Source organism: Salvelinus alpinus, chromosome 13 (assembly GCF_045679555.1).
Source record: "Salvelinus alpinus chromosome 13, SLU_Salpinus.1, whole genome shotgun sequence".
Classification (NCBI taxonomy): domain Eukaryota; kingdom Metazoa; phylum Chordata; class Actinopteri; order Salmoniformes; family Salmonidae; genus Salvelinus; species Salvelinus alpinus.
Genome location: NC_092098.1, coordinates 20,571,781 through 20,592,798, shown reverse-complemented (window position 1 = coordinate 20,592,798; position 21,018 = coordinate 20,571,781). Strand labels below are relative to the sequence as shown.

Sequence of the window (21,018 nt, the reverse complement as noted above, 5' to 3'; positions counted from 1 at the left end):
CTGTTGAAATCCCATTCCAGTTTTACAGATCTGAAGTCTGTCCCTTCCGCTGGTGTCTCTGCAGGAAGGTACAGTCACTCTGGAGGAATACAACCCGCAATGGCTGGCACCCTGGAGGCGACAGACATGGTCATCAGCTTGGACCCAAACCCACAGTCAACAAATGCCCATCTTGGGATGCCAAACCTGGCACGATAATCAACGACAGTGACACAATAGGACTTGTTTATTGAAATATGGGACCTGCCTCTCTTAGTGCCTTACGGAGCATTCAGCGTCACAGCAATGCAACTCCATTTTGGTTCACTTGAAAATACAGAATCAAAAAATAATATAGGGGAGGAAAGAAAGAAAACATTGATACTGTTGTAATCTATATACGTGGGAAAGTTTTTGTTTAATTATTTTGACGAAAAAAATGCCATTACTTGCCATTAAGAAACTTATCCCAGAGAACATTTTAAGTCATTTCAATCCTTTACAGGCATATTTTAGTGGTAAAACATTTACAAATTTTTTCCCGTTTTATTTAACGTACTAGTCATCTGCCTATTTTACTATACAATTATGTTCAATGTCATATAATAATCTAAGATAAACTTCAATCAATAGGATAGGATCAATAGAAAATGACAATATTGTACCCTTATTCTGTATTTAAAAAATTTGCATAATTTGAAACCATTGGTTATTCAAAAGGTCTTAGGTGCTGTCAATTTTCTCAGAGCCTGATGGACAAACTGACATTTTATCATGGCAGCAGCATAACATGACTGGTTAAAACAAATGCAATATTTAACTTGGGTCACACTTGTCACTACTGCCAAAAATGTTAAATTGAAAACAGATTTTATGAAGATGTGATCAGTTTTAAAACACATATGGTGTCTTATTGTTATTGTTTTTTTTGATTGAACAGAGTACAAACAGTTGTAGAGAACACTTGGATATTTGCAGTATAGGAGTACCAAGCATAATATGTGTTTGGTTATAAACAGTACACCCCTTTTAACAATATATAAAAGGTTTAAGTACTCCTAACCAAAATCTGCTACATTTCTTACACATTAAAATGGAAAAAGGTTTATAAATGTAAGTCTTATTGCAATGCAATCCAATGATATCTTTAAAGAGGGAGCTCTCTATTATATTAACATGTTGGGTAAATAATAGCACACTGTATCTGGTTGTAATTTACATTACTTTTTTTGTACCCGTTTGTTTTCTGTTGAGATTGGGTTATGTAGTGAATGATGAGCAATGAGAGTGGAGAGAGAGAGATCAGAAGAATACAACGAGTATTTATGTTTTAATGTTTCTGCAAAAACTGTGATCCACTACACTTTGAAGACATACCAAGACAAAACTGATGATGAATATGAGAATTCTTTATGAACCACGGAGGACCATAAATGTTAAGAAACGTATATTTGTTTAGTTGATTTTATTAAATGAAGGCTTCTCATCATTTTTACCCAAGTAAAATGCATGTGGAATTGGTGATCGCTTTACCAAACTGCAACCTAAAGCAGACCCTAGGAAGTTAACAATCTCAACTTTAGAACTCATTTGATCCTTTTGGTTCTTTTATTTGTAACTGCACCGCAGCAATGAGAAAACTGCCAAGCTGCATAGTGATAACAAGAACTGCATGTGTGGACATACTGAACCTTGTTAGTGAGGTCCTGTACAAAGAATTTTATTACATTTTGTAAATAAAAACGGATTTAAAATGGGTTATTTTTGAATATTCTTAAGATATTGAATGGTATTCTTTGTCATACAGGAACAATATATTTCATCATCCTCATATCTCCAGCAATCATACTGCACCACATATCACACAGGAAGAAACCAGGAAATATGATCATGTACCCAGCCAACTTGCCAGCCTCCAAGCATTATCTTGAAACGGGCAGAGAATAACGCAATATGGACAATCAATATGGATTGCCCTGACGTACAGTCAAATGGTATATGTGAGCAATTATTTCATGACAATGCACTATATTGCAAAGAATATTTCCAGTGAGAAAGGGGTATTTCCAGTATAGAGGAATAGCAGAGTGCCTTGCCAGCCAGGTATAAAATAGCAGGATTGCCAGACTGGACAGAAGTTGGTCTGGGGCTTTTGTGTGATAAATAATGTAAAGCCAAATAACTCATGTATGATTTACAACCAAGCTAAAACACTGAGGGAAAGAGGAACAAGAGAATGCTTTCCACTGTAAAGTATCAACAAGACTGGAAGCCTTGTCTGAACACTAGACTAATACATTTGTAATGTATTTAAGAGCTTTCTGTATATATCAGAAAATAAACTGTAGCAGTATTCCCTATAAGGCTGTATAGCCCTGCTGAACACTGGAGATTTCTCTTTGTGCAAAGTTTAGAGCTTTCTCTGTGGACAATTTCAGTGTGGGAACTTGACACTCTCTAACTTAGAGGAAGTCTAGAGTTGTGTCAATGTAGAAGGCAATACTTTTGAGTAAATACTTGATTTTAGAACTGTAGTATATCAGCAGCTGACCTACTGAACAGTCTGTTACGTCAGCTTAACTGTAAGAAGTGATGTGGAATGGCACATAACCCTAGTAAAAAAAAAAAAGAACACCAGACACGAATGGCTCACTAGGAAAACTATCATTTATTAGTTAAAAAAAAGCATACACTTGTCGAGTACAGCAGATAAAAACTCCAAAAAGTTGTTTCTGAAACATTTGTATTTGGAGTACAAAGCTTTGACATTTTTACAATTATATTTGCTTCAAGGAGTAACTGTCATTTTACAAATGATTTAAAAACCTGATAACACACAATCGCATAATGGACATAGCAAGGGGACATCAAAAAATAAACATAACAGATATGACATGACTTACATGTTACCTTCTTTATTATTGTACACATAATATACAAACTGGTCATTTGTATCATTTCACTCAATCTTTGCCTAAAGACTTGCTTGGATAAAAAGGAGAAATAAATAGACATGTAACCCTAAATGAGGCAAAAGCAAATATGGAGAGTGTCTATTAATGCCAATAAAACAAGCCGTAGGGGAGGAACCTGACAACATAAAACAGGTGCATTTTTTCATCAAGCGTTTGTGATTATCGAATGTATGACCTGATGATTTCAAGAGAGCGTTTAATACAGTTACCAGTTTTCTTTCTGAGTAGAATATCATTTTGTGATTTGAATAGCACATTGTGCCAATATTCAAAAGTAAAAAAAATTATAATAATACCTGGTTACTGAAACGAAAAAAAGAAGAATAGATCTGCAAGTTCCAAACACTACAACTAACATGACTTGCGGGCAGTTACAACAGAAACAACACAGGCAGAAATGAGAGTAACATTTGAGATGCGGCCTCCTCTCAGACTGAACAAGGCAGAGAAAATAGAGCACTAGTTAACAACGTGGTACAGGATGAGGGAGGGTGACTGTCTGGGTTAAAAGCACGGCTTCTCCAGGTCTGCTGCAGCCCACAGATGGGAAGGGGAGGGAAAGGAAGGAGAGGAAGAAATAAGATACGTTTTAGACACTGACCAAATCACACAAACATTTGAAAGTCAAAGGTAATAATGTTAAATTGGGATGATGTAAATGAATTTCTCAATTATACTGAACAAAAATATAAACGCATCATGTAAAGTGTTGGTCCCATTTTTCATGAGCTGAAATAAAATATCCCAGAAATGTTCCATACACACAAAAAGCATTTTTGGGCACAAATTAGTTTACATCCCTGTTAATGAGTATTTTCCTTTGCCAAGATAATCCACCGAACTGACAGGTGTGGCATATCAAGAAGCTGATTGAACAGCATGATCATTACACAAGTGCACCTTGTGCTGGGGACAATAAAAGGCCACACTAAAATGTACAGTTGTGTCACAACACAATGCCAGAGATAACTCAAGTTTGAGGGAGTGTGCAATTGGCATGCTGGCTGCAGGAATGTCCACTAGAGCTGTTGCCAGAGAATTTAATGTTCATTTCCCTACCATAACGTTGTTTTAGAGAATTTGGCAGTACGCCCAGCTAGCGTCACAGCCGCAGACCACATGTAACCACGCCAGCCAAGGACCTCCACATCAGGCTTCTTCATCTGCGGGATCGTCTGAGACCAGCCACCCGGACAGCTGATGAAATTGTGGGTTTGCACAACCAAAGAATTTCTGCACAAACTGTAAGAAACCATCTCAGCGTGCTCGTCGTCCTCACCAGGGTCTTGACCTGACTGCAGTTTGGTGTCGTAACCCACTTCAGTGGACAAATGCTCAACTTCAACGGCCACTGGCACGCTGGAGAAGTGAGCTCTTCACAGATGAATCCCGGTTTCAACTATACCTGGAAGACGGCGTCATGTGGGCGAGCGGATTGAATGCAGAGATACCGTAACGAGCTCCTGAGGCCCATTGTTGTGCCATTCATCCGCTGCCATCACCTCATGTTTCAGCATGATAATGCATGGCTCCATGTCGCAAGGATCTGTACACAATTCCTGGAAGCTGAAAATGTCCCAGTTCTTCCATGACCTGCATACTCAACAGACATGTCAACCATTGAGCAAGTTTGGGATGCTCTGGATCGACGGGTATGACAGCGTGTTCCAGTTCCTGACAATATCCAGCAATTTCACACAACCATTGAAGAGTGGGAAAACATTCCACAGGCCACAATCAACAGCCTGATCAACTCAATGCCAAGGAGATGTCCCACTGCATGAGGCAAATGGTAGTCACACCAGATACTGACTGATTTTCTGATCCACACCCCTACTTATTTTTTTTGGGGTATCTGTGACCAACAGATACATATGTGAAATCCATAGATTAGGGGCTAATTTATTTATTTCAATTGACTGATTTCCTTATATGAACTGTAACTCAGTAAAATCTTTATATTGTTGCACGTTGCGTTTATATTTTTGTTCAGTGTAATATTCCATTACTACTTACCTTCGCTGACTGACCTAGAACACATTATCTGTGCTTGTCGGAGGACTTATGAGTACCACCATTAAGGAAAACCTTTTCCTTCATTTCACTTGTTGGATACCTACTACAAAGATCAACAGAAAATCTAGCACAAGGTAGTTGGGTAATAAACATGCCCCTGTGAGATAATAGCCGTTTCTTTAAAGACACAATATTTTGTGCTGGTCGTTGCCTTGAATAAATGAAATTAAAATATATACAGTACTCATTACACCAAATACTAGGGCTCCAGAAGTTAATTCCATAATTTCAGTTTTAAAGCGTTACTCAAAACATTTAAGGATATTGTTTTTTCTCTTCCTTTCCGCCGCTGCTGTCCCTCTTCTCCTTCTTGTCAGGTTTGTCTTTGTCATGCCTAGACTCCTTTAACAGCAGACAGGAAACACACATGTCAATCAAAACATCACTACTGCCACCAGTGGCACAGAGTACACCGGGGCACCAATGTGTTGGCTACAAACTATGTATGTACAGCACATTTGGCCAATAGTTCCTATATGCACATATGTGATGTTGGTGCTGGTTCAATTATTAATCTGCAGCAGCAGCCCAGTTTCTTTACTTATTTAAAAGGGCCAGAGAAGCTGTACAAAAACACATGGTTTTGGCTGGGCCAAAACCATCACAGCTTAACCGCTTTGACTGAGCAGCAACAAAAACAAAAAAACTATGAGAGACTACGGCCCCTCCCCGGGAACACTGTGTTGTGTTCTGCTAGGGTCCAGGACAAGGGCAGTACTACGTACCTTCTTGCCCCCGGAAGAGTTCCTCTCAGGTTTAGCAGACTCTCCCTTTTCCTTGCTGGAGGACTTGGACCTCTTGGTCTTCTCTTTGTCAGCCGAGACCGGGGAGTCTGAGGAGGGACTGGCGCTCTTGCTGTGTTTGTTGGAGGAATCTGGGCGAGAAGAGGAAGAACCCAGCATGAATATTGATCGTATCCATATTTAAGTTTTAATCTATGGTTGTTATGTACAGGGAGATAACTTACTGGTTCCATTTTCATCTTTTCTGCGTTTGGATTCTAGGCTCATCTCACGGTCAGTGGTCACATGGTCCTAAAAAAAGATGTAAAATAATTAAAATGCCCACACCAGCAGGGATGTGGCGGTCAAGCAAATAATTGTCGGTAATTGACCGTTAATTAACAAACACATTTAGCGTCTCCAGGCTTCCACACACAGCCTACAAGCCACTGATGCAGACCTTTGGAACATCTACATTATAAAACATCTAATAAATTCATGTAATATAGCCTACACCTTCACAATAAATCCATTATTTATTTTAGACAGGTCTAAAGAAGCATGATATGAAGAAAATGTAGTCTATTTTAGAAGAACAGAATAGCATACTCTGAGTTGTCCTTATGTTAGGTCTTGATCTGGCTATGCCATATGGCTGTGGGCTACACTAGCTCATTTAGCAGACAAGATTTGCTTAGAATTCCGTGACATTATTTTATAGTATGAAGAATACAACTGAACAGAGCTGAATAAAATAGAAAGGATATTTTCTCTAAAAGATTTGAGGGAGTGCGCACATGCGACTATTCTGTGTTGAAAGGTTAACAAAGAAATAGGTATTCCCACATGCTTAATTTAGTTATTAATATAACTGTAATTGTTCTACAAAAGTTGGGCTATATGTTTTGATTTTTAATACATTGTAAGGCTGCATGATGCGACTCTGATGATGTTTTTTGAGAAGCACTTGATAATGCCTCAAATTTCCCGGCGGCATCCCCTGTGTGGCCATAATGCACCCCCCCAAAAAATCCATGCCTTTTCGAGCCCTTCTCCCTGAGTGCTGCCTGCTCCGAAGCACCTCTCATCTCACTCACACGGCTCTCCATCAGGTGATCGGGTCTCTCTCACAGGCTACAAGTGAAGACGGACACATTGGGGACGCAACTGCGCGCGTCCATATCCAATTCCGAGGTGCATATTGAAGATATTAGAAGAACTGTCAACATTTTCATCAGCCAACAAGGTGAGTCGGCCTAACGAACAGCAAAAGCACTAACCTATGTCAATCTACGATCCTCCAAAGTTCACAAGGTTTTTTTCTTGACCCTTTTTTTCTCTCCCGTTCGTGGTATCCAAATTGGTAGTTAGTCTTGTCCCATCGCTGCAACTCCCCTACAACTCCCCTGCAACTCCCCTACAGAGGCGAACGTCGAGAGCCATGCGTCCTCCGAAACACAACCCTGCCAAGCCGCAATGCTTCTTGACACACTGCTCGCTTAACCCAGCAGCCAGCCGCACCAATGTGTCAGAGTAAACACCTTCAGCTGGCGACTAAAGTCAGCTCGCAGGCACCTGGCCCGCCACAAGGAGCCGCTAAGTCGCGATTGGACAAGGAAATCCCGGCCGGCCAAAACCTCCCCTTACTCCGACGATGCTGGGCCAATTGTGCGCCGGCTCATGGGTCGACCGGTCACAGCCGGGATCGAACCTGGGCCTATAGTGACGCCTCAAGCGCTGTGATGCAGTGCCTTAAACTGCTGCGCCACTCAGGAGGCCAACCTATTATATTCTGTGCGAGAAATAAATATTCCAAACATAGTCTGGGACAGTTGTGGGATGCGATAGATCCCAAATGAATACAACCACTAGCATCAATGAGGCTGTGAGGCTGACGCAACAGATCAGAACGTTTAGCTTAAAATGTTGATAAGCTATTAGATTAGATTATTTCTTCACATGATAAGTGCAGCAATGCGCACACGGCAGTTTTTTAAATTTTATTTCACCTTTATTTAACCAGGTAGGCTAGTTGAGAACAAGTTCTCATTTTCAACTGCGACCTGGCCAAGATAAAGCATAGCAGTGTGAACAGACAACAACACAGAGTTACACATGGAGTAAACAATAAACAAGTCAATAACATGGTAGAAAAAAAGAGAATCTATATACAATGTGTGCAAAAGGCATGAGGAGGTAGGCAATAAATCGAATAATTACAATTTAGCAGATTAACACTGGAGTGATAAATCATCAGATGATCATGTGCAAGTAGAGATACTGGTGTGCAAAAGAGCAGAAAAGTAAATAAATAAAAGCAGTATGGGGGGGTGAGGTAGGTAAATTGGGTGGGCTATATACCGATGGACTATGTACAGCTGCAGCGATCGGTTAGCTGCTCGGATAGCAGATGTTTAAAGTTGTTGAGGGAGATAAAAGTCTCCAACTTCAGAGATTTTTGCAATTCGTTCCAGTCGCAAGCAGCAGAGAACTGGAAGGAAAGGCGTCCAAATGAGGTTTTGGCTTTAGGGATGATCAGTGAGATACACCTGCTGGAGCGCGTGCTACGGGTGGGTGTAGCCATCGTGACCAGTGAACTGAGATAAGGCGGCACTTTACCTAGCATAGCCTTGTAGATGACCTGGAGCCAGTGGGTCTGACGACGAACATGTAGCGAGGGCCAGCCGACTAGGGCATACAGGTCGCAGCGGTGGGTCGTATAAGGTGCTTTAGTAACAAAACGGATGGCACTGTGATAAACTGCATCCAGTTTGCTGAGTAGAGTATTGGAAGCTATTTTGTAGATGACATCGCCGAAGTCGAGGATCGGTAGGATAGTCAGTTTTACTAGGGTAAGTTTGGCAGCGTGAGTGAAGGAGGCTTTGTTGCGAAATAGAAAGCCGACTCTAGATTTGATTTTGGATTGGAGATGTTTGATATGAGTCTGGAAGGAGAGTTTGCAGTCTAGCCAGACACCTAGGTACTTATAGATGTCCACGTATTCTAGGTCGGAACCGTCCAGGGTGGTGATGCTAGTCGGGCGTGCGGGTGCAGGCAGCGAACGGTTGAAAAGCATGCATTTGGTTTTACTAGCGTTTAAGAGCAGTTGGAGGCCACGGAAGGAGTGTTGTATGGCATTGAAGCTTGTTTGGAGGTTAGATAGCACAATGTCCAAGGAAGGGCCAGAAGTATACAGAATGGTGTCGTCTGCGTAGAGGTGGATCAGGGAATCGCCCGCAGCAAGAGCAACATCATTGATATATACAGAGAAAAGAGTCGGCCCGAGAATTGAACCCTGAGGTACCCCCATAGAGACTGCCAGAGGACCGGACAGCATGCCCTCCGATTTGACACACTGAACTCTGTCTGCGAAGTAGTTGGTGAACCAGGCAAGGCAGTCATTAGAAAAACCGAGGCTACTGAGTCTGCCGATAAGAATATGGTGATTGACAGAGTCGAAAGCCTTGGCCAGGTCGATGAAGACGGCTGCACGGTACTGTCTTTTATCGATGGCGGTTATGATATCGTTTAGTACCTTGAGCGTGGCTGAGGTACACCCGTGACCGGCTCGGAAACCGGATTGCACAGCGGAGAAGGTACGGTGGGATTCGAGATGGTCAGTGATCTGTTTGTTGACTTGGCTTTCGAAGACCTTAGATAGGCAGGGCAGGATGGATATAGGTCTGTAACAGTTTGGGTCCAGGGTGTCTCCCCCTTTGAAGAGGGGGATGACCGCGGCAGCTTTCCAATCCTTGCGGATCTCAGATGATACGAAGGAGAGGTTGAACAGGCTGGTAATAGGGGGTACGACAATGGCGGCGGACAGTTTCAGAAATAGGGGGTCCAGATTGTCAAGCCCAGCTGATTTGTATGGGTCCAGGTTTTGCAGCTCTTTCAGAACATCTGCTATCTGGATTTGGGTAAAGGAGAAGCTGGGGAGGCTTGGGCGAGTAGCAGCGGGGGGGGCGGGGCTGTTGGCCAAGGTTGGAGTCGCCAGGAGGAAGGCGTGGCCAGCCGTTGAGAAATGCTTGTTGAAGTTTTCGATTATCACGGATTTATCGGTGGTGACCGTGTTACCTAGCCTCAGTGCAGTGGGCAGCTGGGAGGAGGTGCTCTTGTTCTCCATGGACTTTACAGTATCCCAGAACTTTTTGGAGTTAGAGCTACAGGATGCAAATTTCTGCTTGAAAAAGCTGGCCTTTGCTTTCCTGACTGACTGCGTGTATTGGTTCCTGACTTCCCTGAACAGTTGCATATCGCGGGGGCTCTTCGATGCTATTGCAGTTTGCCACAGGATGTTTTTGTGCTGGTCGAGGGCAGTCAGGTCTGGAGTGAACCAAGGGCTATATCTGTTCTTAGTTCTGCATTTTTTGAACGGAGCATGCTTGTCTAATATGGTGAGGAAGTAACTTTTAAAGAATGACCAGGCATCCTCAACTGACGGGATGAGGTCAATATCCTTCCAGGGTACCCGGGCCAGGTCGATTAGAAAGGCCTGCTCGCAGAAGTGTTTTAGGGAGCGTTTGACAGTGATGAGGGGTGGTCGTTTGACCGCGGACCCGTAGCGGATACAGGCAATGAGGCAGTGATCGCTGAGATCTTGATTGAAGACAGCAGAGGTGTATTTGGAGGGCAAGTTGGTCAGGATAATGTCTATTAGGGTGCCCATGTTTACGGATTTAGGGTTGTACCTGGTGGGTTCCTTGATAATTTGTGTGAGATTGAGGGCATCTAGCTTAGATTGTAGGACTGCCGGGGTGTTAAGCATATCCCAGTTTAGGTCACCTAACAGAACAAACTCTGAAGCTAGATGGGGAGCGATCAATTCACAGATGGTGTCCAGGGCACAGCTGGGAGCTGAGGGGGGTCGGTAGCAGGCGGCAACAGTGAGAGACTTATTTCTGGAGAGATTAATTTTTTAAATTAGAAGTTCGAACTGTTTGGGCATAGACCTGGAAAGTATGACAGAACTTTGCAGGCTATCTCTGCGGTAGATTGCAACTCCTCCCCCTTTGGCAGTTCTATCTTGACGGAAAGTGTTATAGTTGGGTATGGAAATCTCAGAATTTTTGGTGGCCTTCCTAAGCCAGGATTCAGACACGGTAAGGACATCAGGGTTGGCAGAGTGTGCTAAAGCGGTGAGTAAGACAAACTTAGAGAGGAGGCTTCTGATGTTGACATGCATGAGGCCAAGGCTTTTTTGATCACAGAAGTCAACAAATGAGGGTGCCTGGGGACATGCAGGGCCTGGGTTTACCTCCACATCACCCGAGGAACAGAGGAGTAGTAGGATGAGGGTGCGGCTAAAGGCTATCAAAACTGGTCGCCTAGAGCGTTGGGGACAAGGAATAAAAGGAGCAGATTTATGGCCGTGGTAGAATAGATTCTGGGCATAATGTGCAGACAGGGGTATGGTGGGGCACGGGTACAGCGGAGGCAAGCCCAGGCACTGGGTGATGATAAAAGAGGTTGTATCTCTGGACATGCTGGTCTCAATGGGTGAGGTCACCGCATGTGTGGGAGGTGGGACAAAGGAGGTATCAGAGGTACGGAGAGTGGAACTACGGGGTCCATTGCAAACCAAAACAATGATAACTAGCCTGAACAACAGTATACAAGGCATATTGATATTTGAGAGAGACATACAGTAAGGCATAAAGTGATTGCAGGTCTTGATTGGGAGAGCTAGCTAAAACAACAGGTGAGATAACAGCAGCTAGTCAGCTAACACAGCAACAGCAGGTAAAAATGGCGACGACTAGGCAGAGAGGGTCGGATTAACTACACACAGAGCCTGAGTTAAAACACAGAGCCGACAGATAAAACACAAATAAACAGAATGGAGTACCGTGAATTAATGGACAGTCCGGCAGGCATCAGCTTTGTAGCCAAGTGATCAGTGTCCAGGGGGCAGCCGTAGATGGAGCAGGGAAGCCGCCACTACGCTAGCACGCGGCGTTTAAAGTTAGTAGCCCGGGGGGTGGTCTGCTCAGACGGAGGGGGTCTGCTCAGACGGAGGCCGGTTGAGGGCACAGCGGATGGGGTATTCGTCTGCAGACCAGACGTGGTCGTGTCGACAGAGAATCCAAGCCGGATGGCGATGGCGAAAGAGGTATTGTAGAATTGTGTTTGCTAACTGGTGCTAGCTTCGTGGCAGTGGTGCTAGCTGCAAGCTAGCTGTGAGGATCAGAAGTAGTGGCTCAGGGATTACGGCAGGAATCCGGCGTTGTTGTGGAGAGACAGTCCGATATTGGTAAATTGGTGAGTAATATCCAGGCTAATAACAGGGCTGGTGTCTGCGCAGAAGGTAAAAGCTGCTCGCAGCGGCTAAAAATGACTAAATAGCTTGTAGCTGATTAGCTGGTTAGCTACTGGGGGTTCTTGAATGTGTTCCAAAGTTAAAAAATAATAGCGATTCCGTATCACATTGGGTGAGGTAGGTTACCGGAAGGTATAATCGAATTAAAAATCGAAAAGAGATAGATGAAAAGAAATATATATATACAAGAAATACGAAAAATACAAACGTACACGAGAGGACGAAACAAAACACGTCTACACTGCTACGCCATCTTGGATCAAGATAGCAGTAGGCTATAAGCGCGAAAGTAACAATTAGCGTAAAACACCATTATCTAAATTGACCGCAAATGCAATTATGCATGTAATGCTTTTATTATAAAGGTGCATTTTTATGGTGAAAATTATCTTACACAACCTTGAAACTCACACGCTGCAGTTAGGCTCTACACCCCATTTAAAGCGGATTAATGTGCTTAATATTAAGAAGTTATTTGGCATCTTTAGTTGTGATACAAACCTTATCAAAACAGGCTACATGAAGTGTGATTCGAAAAAGTCGCAAAAAAAATACATTGCTTCTTGCCTTAAACTGGGCATCATTCACAAGTGATAATATATAATTCACAAGTGATAGGCTAATACTGTCACCTATCACACTATTCTTGATTTAATCTTGTCTTTACATTTACTAAATAATGTGTGAAATTTGTTTTGATTTAGAATGGACCATTATCAAGCACCTGTCTCGAAACAGGGGCAGAGGAAAAATTACATGTCATCTCTGCACTTAAATAGTGAATGGAGGACGCTTTTTTCGTGGTTAATTTTCATACCAGCCAGGTAGGCTATACTCCTGTTGTAAAGATAAGCAATGCGCTTAATATTAGGAAAGTTTAGAAATAAATATAGTACCATAAGTGTCTATCCAGATAATGAACAGACAGATAATGAAAAGCCACCAAGAAGAAGGAACATATAGTTACAGTGCCTTCTGAAAGTATTCACACCCCATTACTTTCCCCACATTTTGTTGTCTTACAAAGTGGGAGAAAAATACATGTTTTTTTTAATAAAAGGAAAATAGAAAACACTAATATATCTTGATTAGATAACTATTCAACCCCGTGAGTCAATACAAGTTAGAATCACCTTTGGCAGCGATTACAGCTGGGAGTCTGTTCTGGCTAAGTCTCTAAGAGCTTTGTACGCCTGGATTGTACAATATTTCCCTATTATTCTTTTTTTCAAAATGTTTTTATTTTATTTGTCAAGCTCCATTTACCATTTTTGGACAGCCATAGTCAAGTCTTGCCATAGATTTTCAAGCTAATTTAAGTCAAAGCTGTAACTAGGCCACAGGAACATTCAAAGTCATCTTGGTAAGCAATTCCAGTGTATATTTGGCCTTGTGTTTTAGGTTATTGGCCTGCTGAAAGGTGAATTTGTCTCCCAATGTCTGTTGGAAAGCAGACTGAACTAGGTTTTCCTCTGTGCTTAGCTCTATTCCGTTTCTTTCAAGCCTAAAAAACTCCCTAGTCCTTGCCGATAACATGCATACCCATAACATGATGCAGCCCACCACCATTCTTGAAAATATGAAGAGTGGTAACTCAGTGATGCGTTGTTGGATTTGCCCCAAACATAACGCTTTGTATTCAGGACAAAAAGTTAATTTCTTTGCAGTATTACTTTGTGCCTTATTGCAAACAGGATGCATGTTTTGGAATATTTTTTCCTTCTTTTCACTTTGTAATTTATGTTAGTATTGTGTAGTAACTACAATGTTCTATCTCCTATCACAGCCATTAAACCAAAAATGTTGGCCTCATGGTGAAATCCCTGAGTGGTTTCCTTCCTCTCCGGAAACTGAGTTAGGAAGGGTGTCTATCTTTGTAGTGACTGGCTGTATTGATACACCATCCAAAATGTAATGTTTATAACTACACCATACTGAAAGGGATATTCAATGTCTGCTTAAAAAAAAATCCATCTACCAATATGTGCCCTTTGCAAACCATAGGAAAACCTCCCTGGTCTTTTGTGGTTGAATCTGTGTTTGAAATTTACTGCTCGGTAGAAAATTATGTGTGTGGGATACAGAGATAAGGTAGTCATTTAAATAATGTTAAACACTACTATTGCATACAACTTGAGTCCATGCAACTTATTATGGAACTTGTTAAGCAAATGTTTACTCCTGAACTTATTTAGGCTTGCCATAACAAATGGGTTGAAAACTTACTGACTGAAGACATTTCAACTTTTCATTTTTTATTAATTCGTAAACCTGTCTAAAAACATAATTCCACTTTGACATGGGGTATTGTGTAGACCAGTGACAAAATCTCCATTTAATCCATTTTAAATTCAGGCTTTCAAGGGGTCTGAATACTTTCTGAAGTCAAGTCATTTGAGGTACGAATGATCATGAGCCAAGTCATTATAGCCCATCATTTCACTTCCCCTGTGAGAACCATGAGCATGGACTGACTTCTTCTGAGGTGGAACCTAAACTCTCTAGGACAGGAAATTAAGTCAAAATCGCAGCAACAACTTCCTCTGGGGGGTACTTTAAGGACGGTCAACCATAAGAATCTCACCAGTCTTGACAATCTATGCAAAACTATAAAATATAAGTTAGAAGTAGTTGGCTTTTAAGTTCTATATCAAATCAAGATGAGAGCAAGCACCATATCAGATAAGAACACTCCTTTCCCCATTGAAGTCCACCTTTAAATCTCTCCCTTGCTCTCTCAAATACTCACTCTCTTCCTGTCCTTTCGGTCTTTGTCTTCGGTCTTCTTCTCTTTGGAACGGCCCCGGGTATTCTCTGACTCTTTCTTGTCCGTCTCCCTCTCTCTGCTCTTGGACCGCGCGACCGAATTGTAGGTGATGTGGTGCTGTAAGGAATGAGCATACAAATCAAATACAGACTAAAATATATTATATATATATATTTTTATATACATTGTATGGCATTGTGCATTTACTGGAGGATACCTTGAAATGTGTGTGCTGAAATCTGCCTGTTCTCCTCAGTGTGTGTGTGCCTATTAGCAAGCCAATAACTTTAAAATATAAGTCCATATGCCGAGGCAGACCCTGTACATACTATGTGTTGCTGATCATATAAATGAACCGCTAGGTGGCTGACCGTTCCTGGAGGAAAATCACTAGGAAACGCATAGAAAAAGTTATAGTTAATATAAGGAAATCAGTCATTTTAAATAAATTGATAAGATATCTTTAAAAAAGGTAGGGGCGTAGATCAGATAACTAGTCAGTATCTGGTGTGACCACCATTTGCCTCATGCAGTGCGACACATCTCCTTTGCATAGAGTTGATCAGGCTGTTGACTGTGGCCTGTGGAATGTTGTCCCACTCTTCTTCAATGGCTGTACAAAGTTGCTGGATATTGCCGGGAACTGGAACACGCTGTCGTACAGCGTTGCTCCAGAGCATCCCAAACATGCTCAATGGGTGACATGTCTGTTGAGTATGGAGGCCACGGAAGAACTGGGAAATTTTCAGCATCCAGGAATTGAGTACAGATCTTTGCGACATGGGGCCTTGCATCATGCTGAAATATGAGGTGATGGCAGCAGATGAATGGCACGACAATGGGCCTCAGAATCTCGTCATGGTATCTCTGTGCATTCAAATCGCCATCGAAAAAATGCTAATTGTGTTCGTTGTCCGTAGCTTATGCCTGCCCATACCATAACCCCACTGCCACCATGGGGCACTCTGATCACAACGTTGACATCAACAAACCGCTCACCCACACGACGCCATACACCCTGTCTGCCATCTGCCCAGTACAGTTGAAACCGGGATTCATCCGTGAAGAGCACACTTCTCCAGTGTGCCAGTGACCATCAAAGGTGAGTATTTGCCCACTGAAGTCGGTTATGAAGCCGAACTGTAGTCAGTTCAAGACCCTGGTGAGGACGACGAGCACTCAGATGAGCTTCCCTGAGACAGTTTCTGACAGTTTGTGCAGAAATTCTTCAGTATTGCAAACCCACAGTTTCATCAGCTGTCTGAGTGGCTGGTCTCAGATGATCCCGCAGGTGAAGAGGCCAGATGTGGAAGTCCTGGGCTGGCGTGGTTACACGTGGTCTGTGGTGGTGAGGCTGGTTGGATGTACTGCCAAATTCTCTAAAACGATGTTGGAGGCAGCTTACGGTTGAGAAATTAACCTTTAATTTGCTGGCAAAAGTTCTGGTGGACATTCCTGTAGTCAGCATGCCAAATGCACACTCCCTCAAATCTTCAGATATCTGTGGAATTGTGTTGTTGACAAAACTGCACCTTTTACAGTGGCATTTTATTGTCCCCAGCAAAGGGGAAAGGTGGATACCTAGTCAGTTGTACAACAATGCCTTCAACTGAAATGTGTCTTTCGCATTTAACCCAACCCCTCTGAATCAGAGGTGCGGGGGGGGTACCTTAATCAACATCCACGTCTTCGGCGGCCGGGGAACAGTGGGTTAACAGCCTTGCTCAGGAGCAGAACGACAGATTTTTACCTTGTCAGCTCGGAGATGCGATCCAGCAACCTTTCGGTTACACAAGGTGCATCTGTGTAATAATCATGCTGTTTAATCAGCTTCTTGATAAACCACACCTCTCAGGTGAGAAATTGAGAAAACTTTTTGTTCGTATGTAACATTTCTGGTGCCTTTTATTTCAGCTCATTAAACATGAGACCAACACTTTACATGTTGCGTTTATGTTTTTGTTCAGTGTAGTACAATGGAACATCAGGAACATTTTAACAAGATTGTAGTGTCAAAGTTAAACTCTATCTCTAACTCGGTGGTCAGAGGAGAAGTAAGGTCTATCATCATCAGTATTCAGACCCCAAACAAACACCAAACATCTCCCTCCTCAATAACCAGGTCAGCAGTGACTGCAGCTCTATCAAGAGAGCATTAACATCATCCCAATAACTTCACAGTGAACCATGTAGAACGGGGATGTGAGTCTGGACCGTGGGCGGTAGATCAAAATAGCAGACTAGCACTGTCCACTGACAGCAGAGCACTGCTATCTGTGCTGCTGTCTAACTCGATACAAATTTAACAAGCCAACCATGTACCTGCTGTATGAATGATTCATCTGACCATCTCTAGCTCTGTCTGCAGGGGGAGAGAGGGAGAATCTAGACAGAGGAACAACTGAGCTATGGCTACTGATGTGAGAAGAACCCAATACATATGGACTAAGGCTTATAGGGGTTTAGGTGCTGAAAAGGAATGGCATGCTTCGGTCTTAAAACAAGCTCAAAAAACCTAGAGTTTAATAAAGACAATTAATGTTTTGCTTTAAACGTCTATCAGAAATCAATATGGAACAGAGGCGGGTGGATGAAGGCGTGTGAGAGAGAGAACTAGAGAGACAGGTCCGTAATGTGGGCTCAATAGAGGATTACTCTTTTTCTCAGTGTTTTCACAGCACATCACACGCATAGCTAATGAGCCTCCGCCTGGGCAGGCATCAGAGACGGCCTTAGAAGGTGATCACAGGCAGAGGAAGAAATGCCGCCTGCTTAAAACTCTGCCCTTTCCCCGTCTCTTCTCCCCGGTGGCACAATCAGGACCTTTTCATACAACAGTCTGCCGTCCTGGACAGCCTCTCTAATCTTTCCCATGACTACACTGAACACATCAACATTTAGTGTGGAGGTCTGGCTGCCTGGTACAGAGTGGACTTAAACAGGCAAGCCTGATCTAAGGTGATATCTCAGGTTTCACTATTCAGCAATGACTTCTTATGCAAGTCAGATTTATTTGGACACTGTCTGCAAAATGGTACATTTTCACATTCAATAAGTGTAATCATCAAAGTCCTTCTAACTGACCCCCTCCTCATGGCACTTGGAGAAAGAGAATGAAGATAACAGTCAAGGTGAATAGTGATAGAGTAATGTTTAGGAGGAGTCCAAACCTTGGATGCAGAGTCCTTGGGTTCGTTGCTATTGTCCTGTAGGAATGAATGGAGATGACAGATGAGCTGGGGGGGTTGTCAGACAGCAGGTCAGGAGAGTCAGGAGGACGGGGGTTTCAGGGGCTGGACGGACCGACGTCACACTTCCTTCCCCCTTGACCTTCAAGGACTAAGGCTTTCACAAGGTTATTAACAGAGAGGAGAGTTCATTTATCTTTAACAGGGGTCATCTCATCAGCTTTATATTAGAAAAACCCTGAGAAGTGAGATGAAAGTGTGTGTGATTTTTTTTCTACAAAAAATTGTCTGGAATTAAATGCAGCATCTCAAAGAGGCCTACAGAACACTGTTTATAGTGCATGTGGTGTAAAACTACAAAACAACTGAACTGAGTGTGTGTATCTGACAAATGAATTGAATTTCATGTGTGCTCTGCTCTCCTAGGTTTTAGCACTCTGTTGTTGTCACTTACAGTTGAGAATGGATAAGACACAGGGAGCCTATCTCTCTGGTTGGTAGTAAACATTAAGACCTATCACAAGCTTCAAGCGGTTTAGGCAACGCTCCAGCAGATCCAGAAGGCTTCGCCCACACTTTCTCTCTCCCTCTCGTACTTTCTGTGACGGTAGGCAGGCTTTATTTTCCTCCTGTACTTTTGGCTGGTGCAAAACTGAGGCTCTGGCTCTTCTCTCTTGCTCTCTGTGGGCCTGGGTGCTGGTGGTGCCTGGGGTTCCCACTGCGCGTGCGACAAGGTGCTGAGGGGTGTTGAGGTGGGGGGAGGTTGGTGGTTGTAGGGGGGGGGGCCACAGGAGCGACTGACTGCATACACATCTTGAGTGGAAGCGTAGGTACAGACTGCGTAGGTACAGACTGAGGCTGCATGCGGGCTGTTTTAACAGATCAGAGCGAACAGCAGCTACTGAGACTTCTTCTGAAGACACTGTGCGACTCCGGACTCAGCCCCCCCGCTGGATTCCCGCAGATTCAAAGGAAAAGAAAAACACGTCACGCCATTTCAACCAAGAAATCTTCTCAGCTTGCAGAAAATGGGGGGGAAAAACTCTTAATCTTGGGTGCCATTTTGAACGGGAAAAATACCAGGGGATCTTACACGGGGAAAAATCTAAATAAATCTTCTTCTCAGCTTTGCCAGCAAAAAAAAGAAAAATCTCATGACTTTGGAAGCAATTTTACTTGACGAAAAATATTGCTCTCAAAAAGAGAAAAAGGGTGGGGAATATAGAAACACAAAAATTCCTCTCTTCTCCAAGGCACTTTTACTGCTTTCCTTCACATTAAAATAAATTTATATTTCAAATAATCGATATATACATTATTCTCTTGGCTAAGTCCTTGATGATTATCCCCAATCAGGAAATATATTAAGGAAAAGTCCAAATGGAATTCTTTCCAAACTCCCATGGTTTACGAAGGGGATGCCAGACGGGGCTTTCCTGTGTGTATGAGAACTCTCCTCGGTGATCTTGAGGGCCGATGGAACACGCAACAGTTGGGAACGCTCCGGCGGAAAGGGAAGAAACACGGGCTCAGCTTTCCTCAGGCCATACTAACCTTAACAGAGGAAGAGTGGGATGGTGAAGAGTGGGTATCGACTTTTCGCCTTTTGTGATCTAAAAAAAACAACAAGAGGATTAAATTGAGTTCTCATTTCAACATTCAAACTAGTAGCTGTGATTACCCACTGACAATCAGCAGAAACAGTATAAGTGCAGAGCCAGTGTTGGCGGTCAGGCTGCTTACCCCTCTCAGATTCAGCAGATTCAGATCGGGGAACTGGAGACTTGAGGGACCCGGACACAGCACTCCTGTCTCCTCCCTTCTCCTTACTCTGGTCTCCTCCCTTCTCCTTAGTCTTGGACTCCTTGGCTCCAGTGTCTCGCTCCCTGGACAGCTCCTTGGGCTCTCCGTTGCCGGCCTTGGCTTTGTTGTCCTCTTTGCTGCTCTTCTCCTCCGCCTTCTGCTTGTCCCGGTCTGCCTTGGGCGTCTTCTCCTTACCCTCGCGTGGCGCCCGCTCCTCCTTGCTGGCTGCTCCCCTCTCGTCCCTCTGCTTCTCCCGCCGGCTCTCCCCCTTCGTCTCTGGAGTGCTGCCTGGAGTCTTCTCCTTCTTCTCTTTTTTCTCCTTCCCGCTCTTTTCTTTGTCATCCCTCTCTTTGATGGCTTTGGTGCTGCGAGGGAAACAGAATGGACATTGTTCAGAGTTCAACATTGACAACATGCAATGATGTACAGATAAGCAAAAGCTGAGACTGATTCAACTTCCTCTTCCCCTACACTTAGAGGGGAAAAAATCATAGAGTCCTTCTTTAATACCTGGATAGAATCATACAGAGTCCTTCTTTCTTTAATACCTATTGATGGGTTCTGGGTTCTGACTCCTAAACTTTAAATATTGTTAATTATCAGGTATCTATCCTATTGAAATATTGAGTGCCATAGTCTGGTTTCTACACCAGAAGTTAATATCTGTAGGAAGAATGTATATGGTGGAGGCAATTAAGATGGAATGTACTGAGTAAAGGAAAGGCAATCACATGTTGGCAGGCACTGATGGAGAGATGTGGTTTAGTGAGGAATGGGGGGCCGAGGTCAGGTCACATTAAGGGAGAAGGAACAGTTTATTTCCTGCATCACTTAACTTCCTGCCTAGTAATAAATATGTAATGTTTAGAGAGAAGGGGGAGACTCCACTCAAATTGGGACATATACAGTGGTGCAAAAAAGTATTTAGTCAGCCACCAATTGTGCAAGTTCTCCCACTTAAAAAGATGAGAGAGGCCTGTAATTTTCATCATAGGTACACTTCAACTATGACAGACAAAATTAGAAAAATAAAAATCCAGAAAATCACATTGTAGGATTTTTAATTTGGTCAATAACAAAAGTTTATCTCAATACTTTGTTATATACCCTTTGTTGGCAATGACAGAGGTCAAATGTTTTCTGTAAGTCTTCACAAGGTTTTCACACACTGTTGCTGGTATTTTGGCCC

At 43.0% G+C, this 21,018-nt stretch overlaps 2 protein-coding genes across 6 annotated transcripts in view; one reads left to right on the top strand and one right to left on the bottom strand.

The window, feature by feature from the left end:
• Positions 1-1,736, top strand: part of LOC139537319 (glutamate receptor 3-like) — a 104,253-nt gene extending 102,517 nt beyond the window's left edge. For 2 of the 3 annotated variants that reach the window (XM_071338491.1, XM_071338490.1), the window contains exon 16: positions 65-1,736. The gene's annotated coding sequence lies outside the window, so the exon portion shown is untranslated. Of the gene's footprint in view, positions 1-20 lie in introns of all 3 variants that reach the window. The other variant, XM_071338492.1, reaches the window with a different exon arrangement.
• An 892-nt stretch (positions 1,737-2,628) lies between these two features.
• The window catches only part of LOC139537318 (THO complex subunit 2-like), an 86,754-nt gene continuing 68,364 nt past the window's right edge, over positions 2,629-21,018 (bottom strand). For 2 of the 3 annotated variants that reach the window (XM_071338486.1, XM_071338489.1), the window contains 9 exons: positions 19,770-20,194; positions 19,581-19,639; positions 18,009-18,044; positions 14,821-14,955; positions 5,998-6,064; positions 5,756-5,904; positions 5,296-5,372; positions 4,971-5,022; positions 2,629-3,484 (listed from right to left, as the gene is read on the bottom strand). In XM_071338486.1, the coding sequence (XP_071194587.1) occupies positions 4,995-5,022; positions 5,296-5,372; positions 5,756-5,904; positions 5,998-6,064; positions 14,821-14,955; positions 18,009-18,044; positions 19,581-19,639; positions 19,770-20,194 (976 nt within the window). In that variant the 3' untranslated portion in view covers positions 2,629-3,484; positions 4,971-4,994. The remainder of the gene's footprint in view (positions 3,485-4,970; positions 5,023-5,295; positions 5,373-5,755; positions 5,905-5,997; positions 6,065-14,820; positions 14,956-18,008; positions 18,045-19,580; positions 19,640-19,769; positions 20,195-21,018) is intronic. The other variant, XM_071338488.1, reaches the window with a different exon arrangement.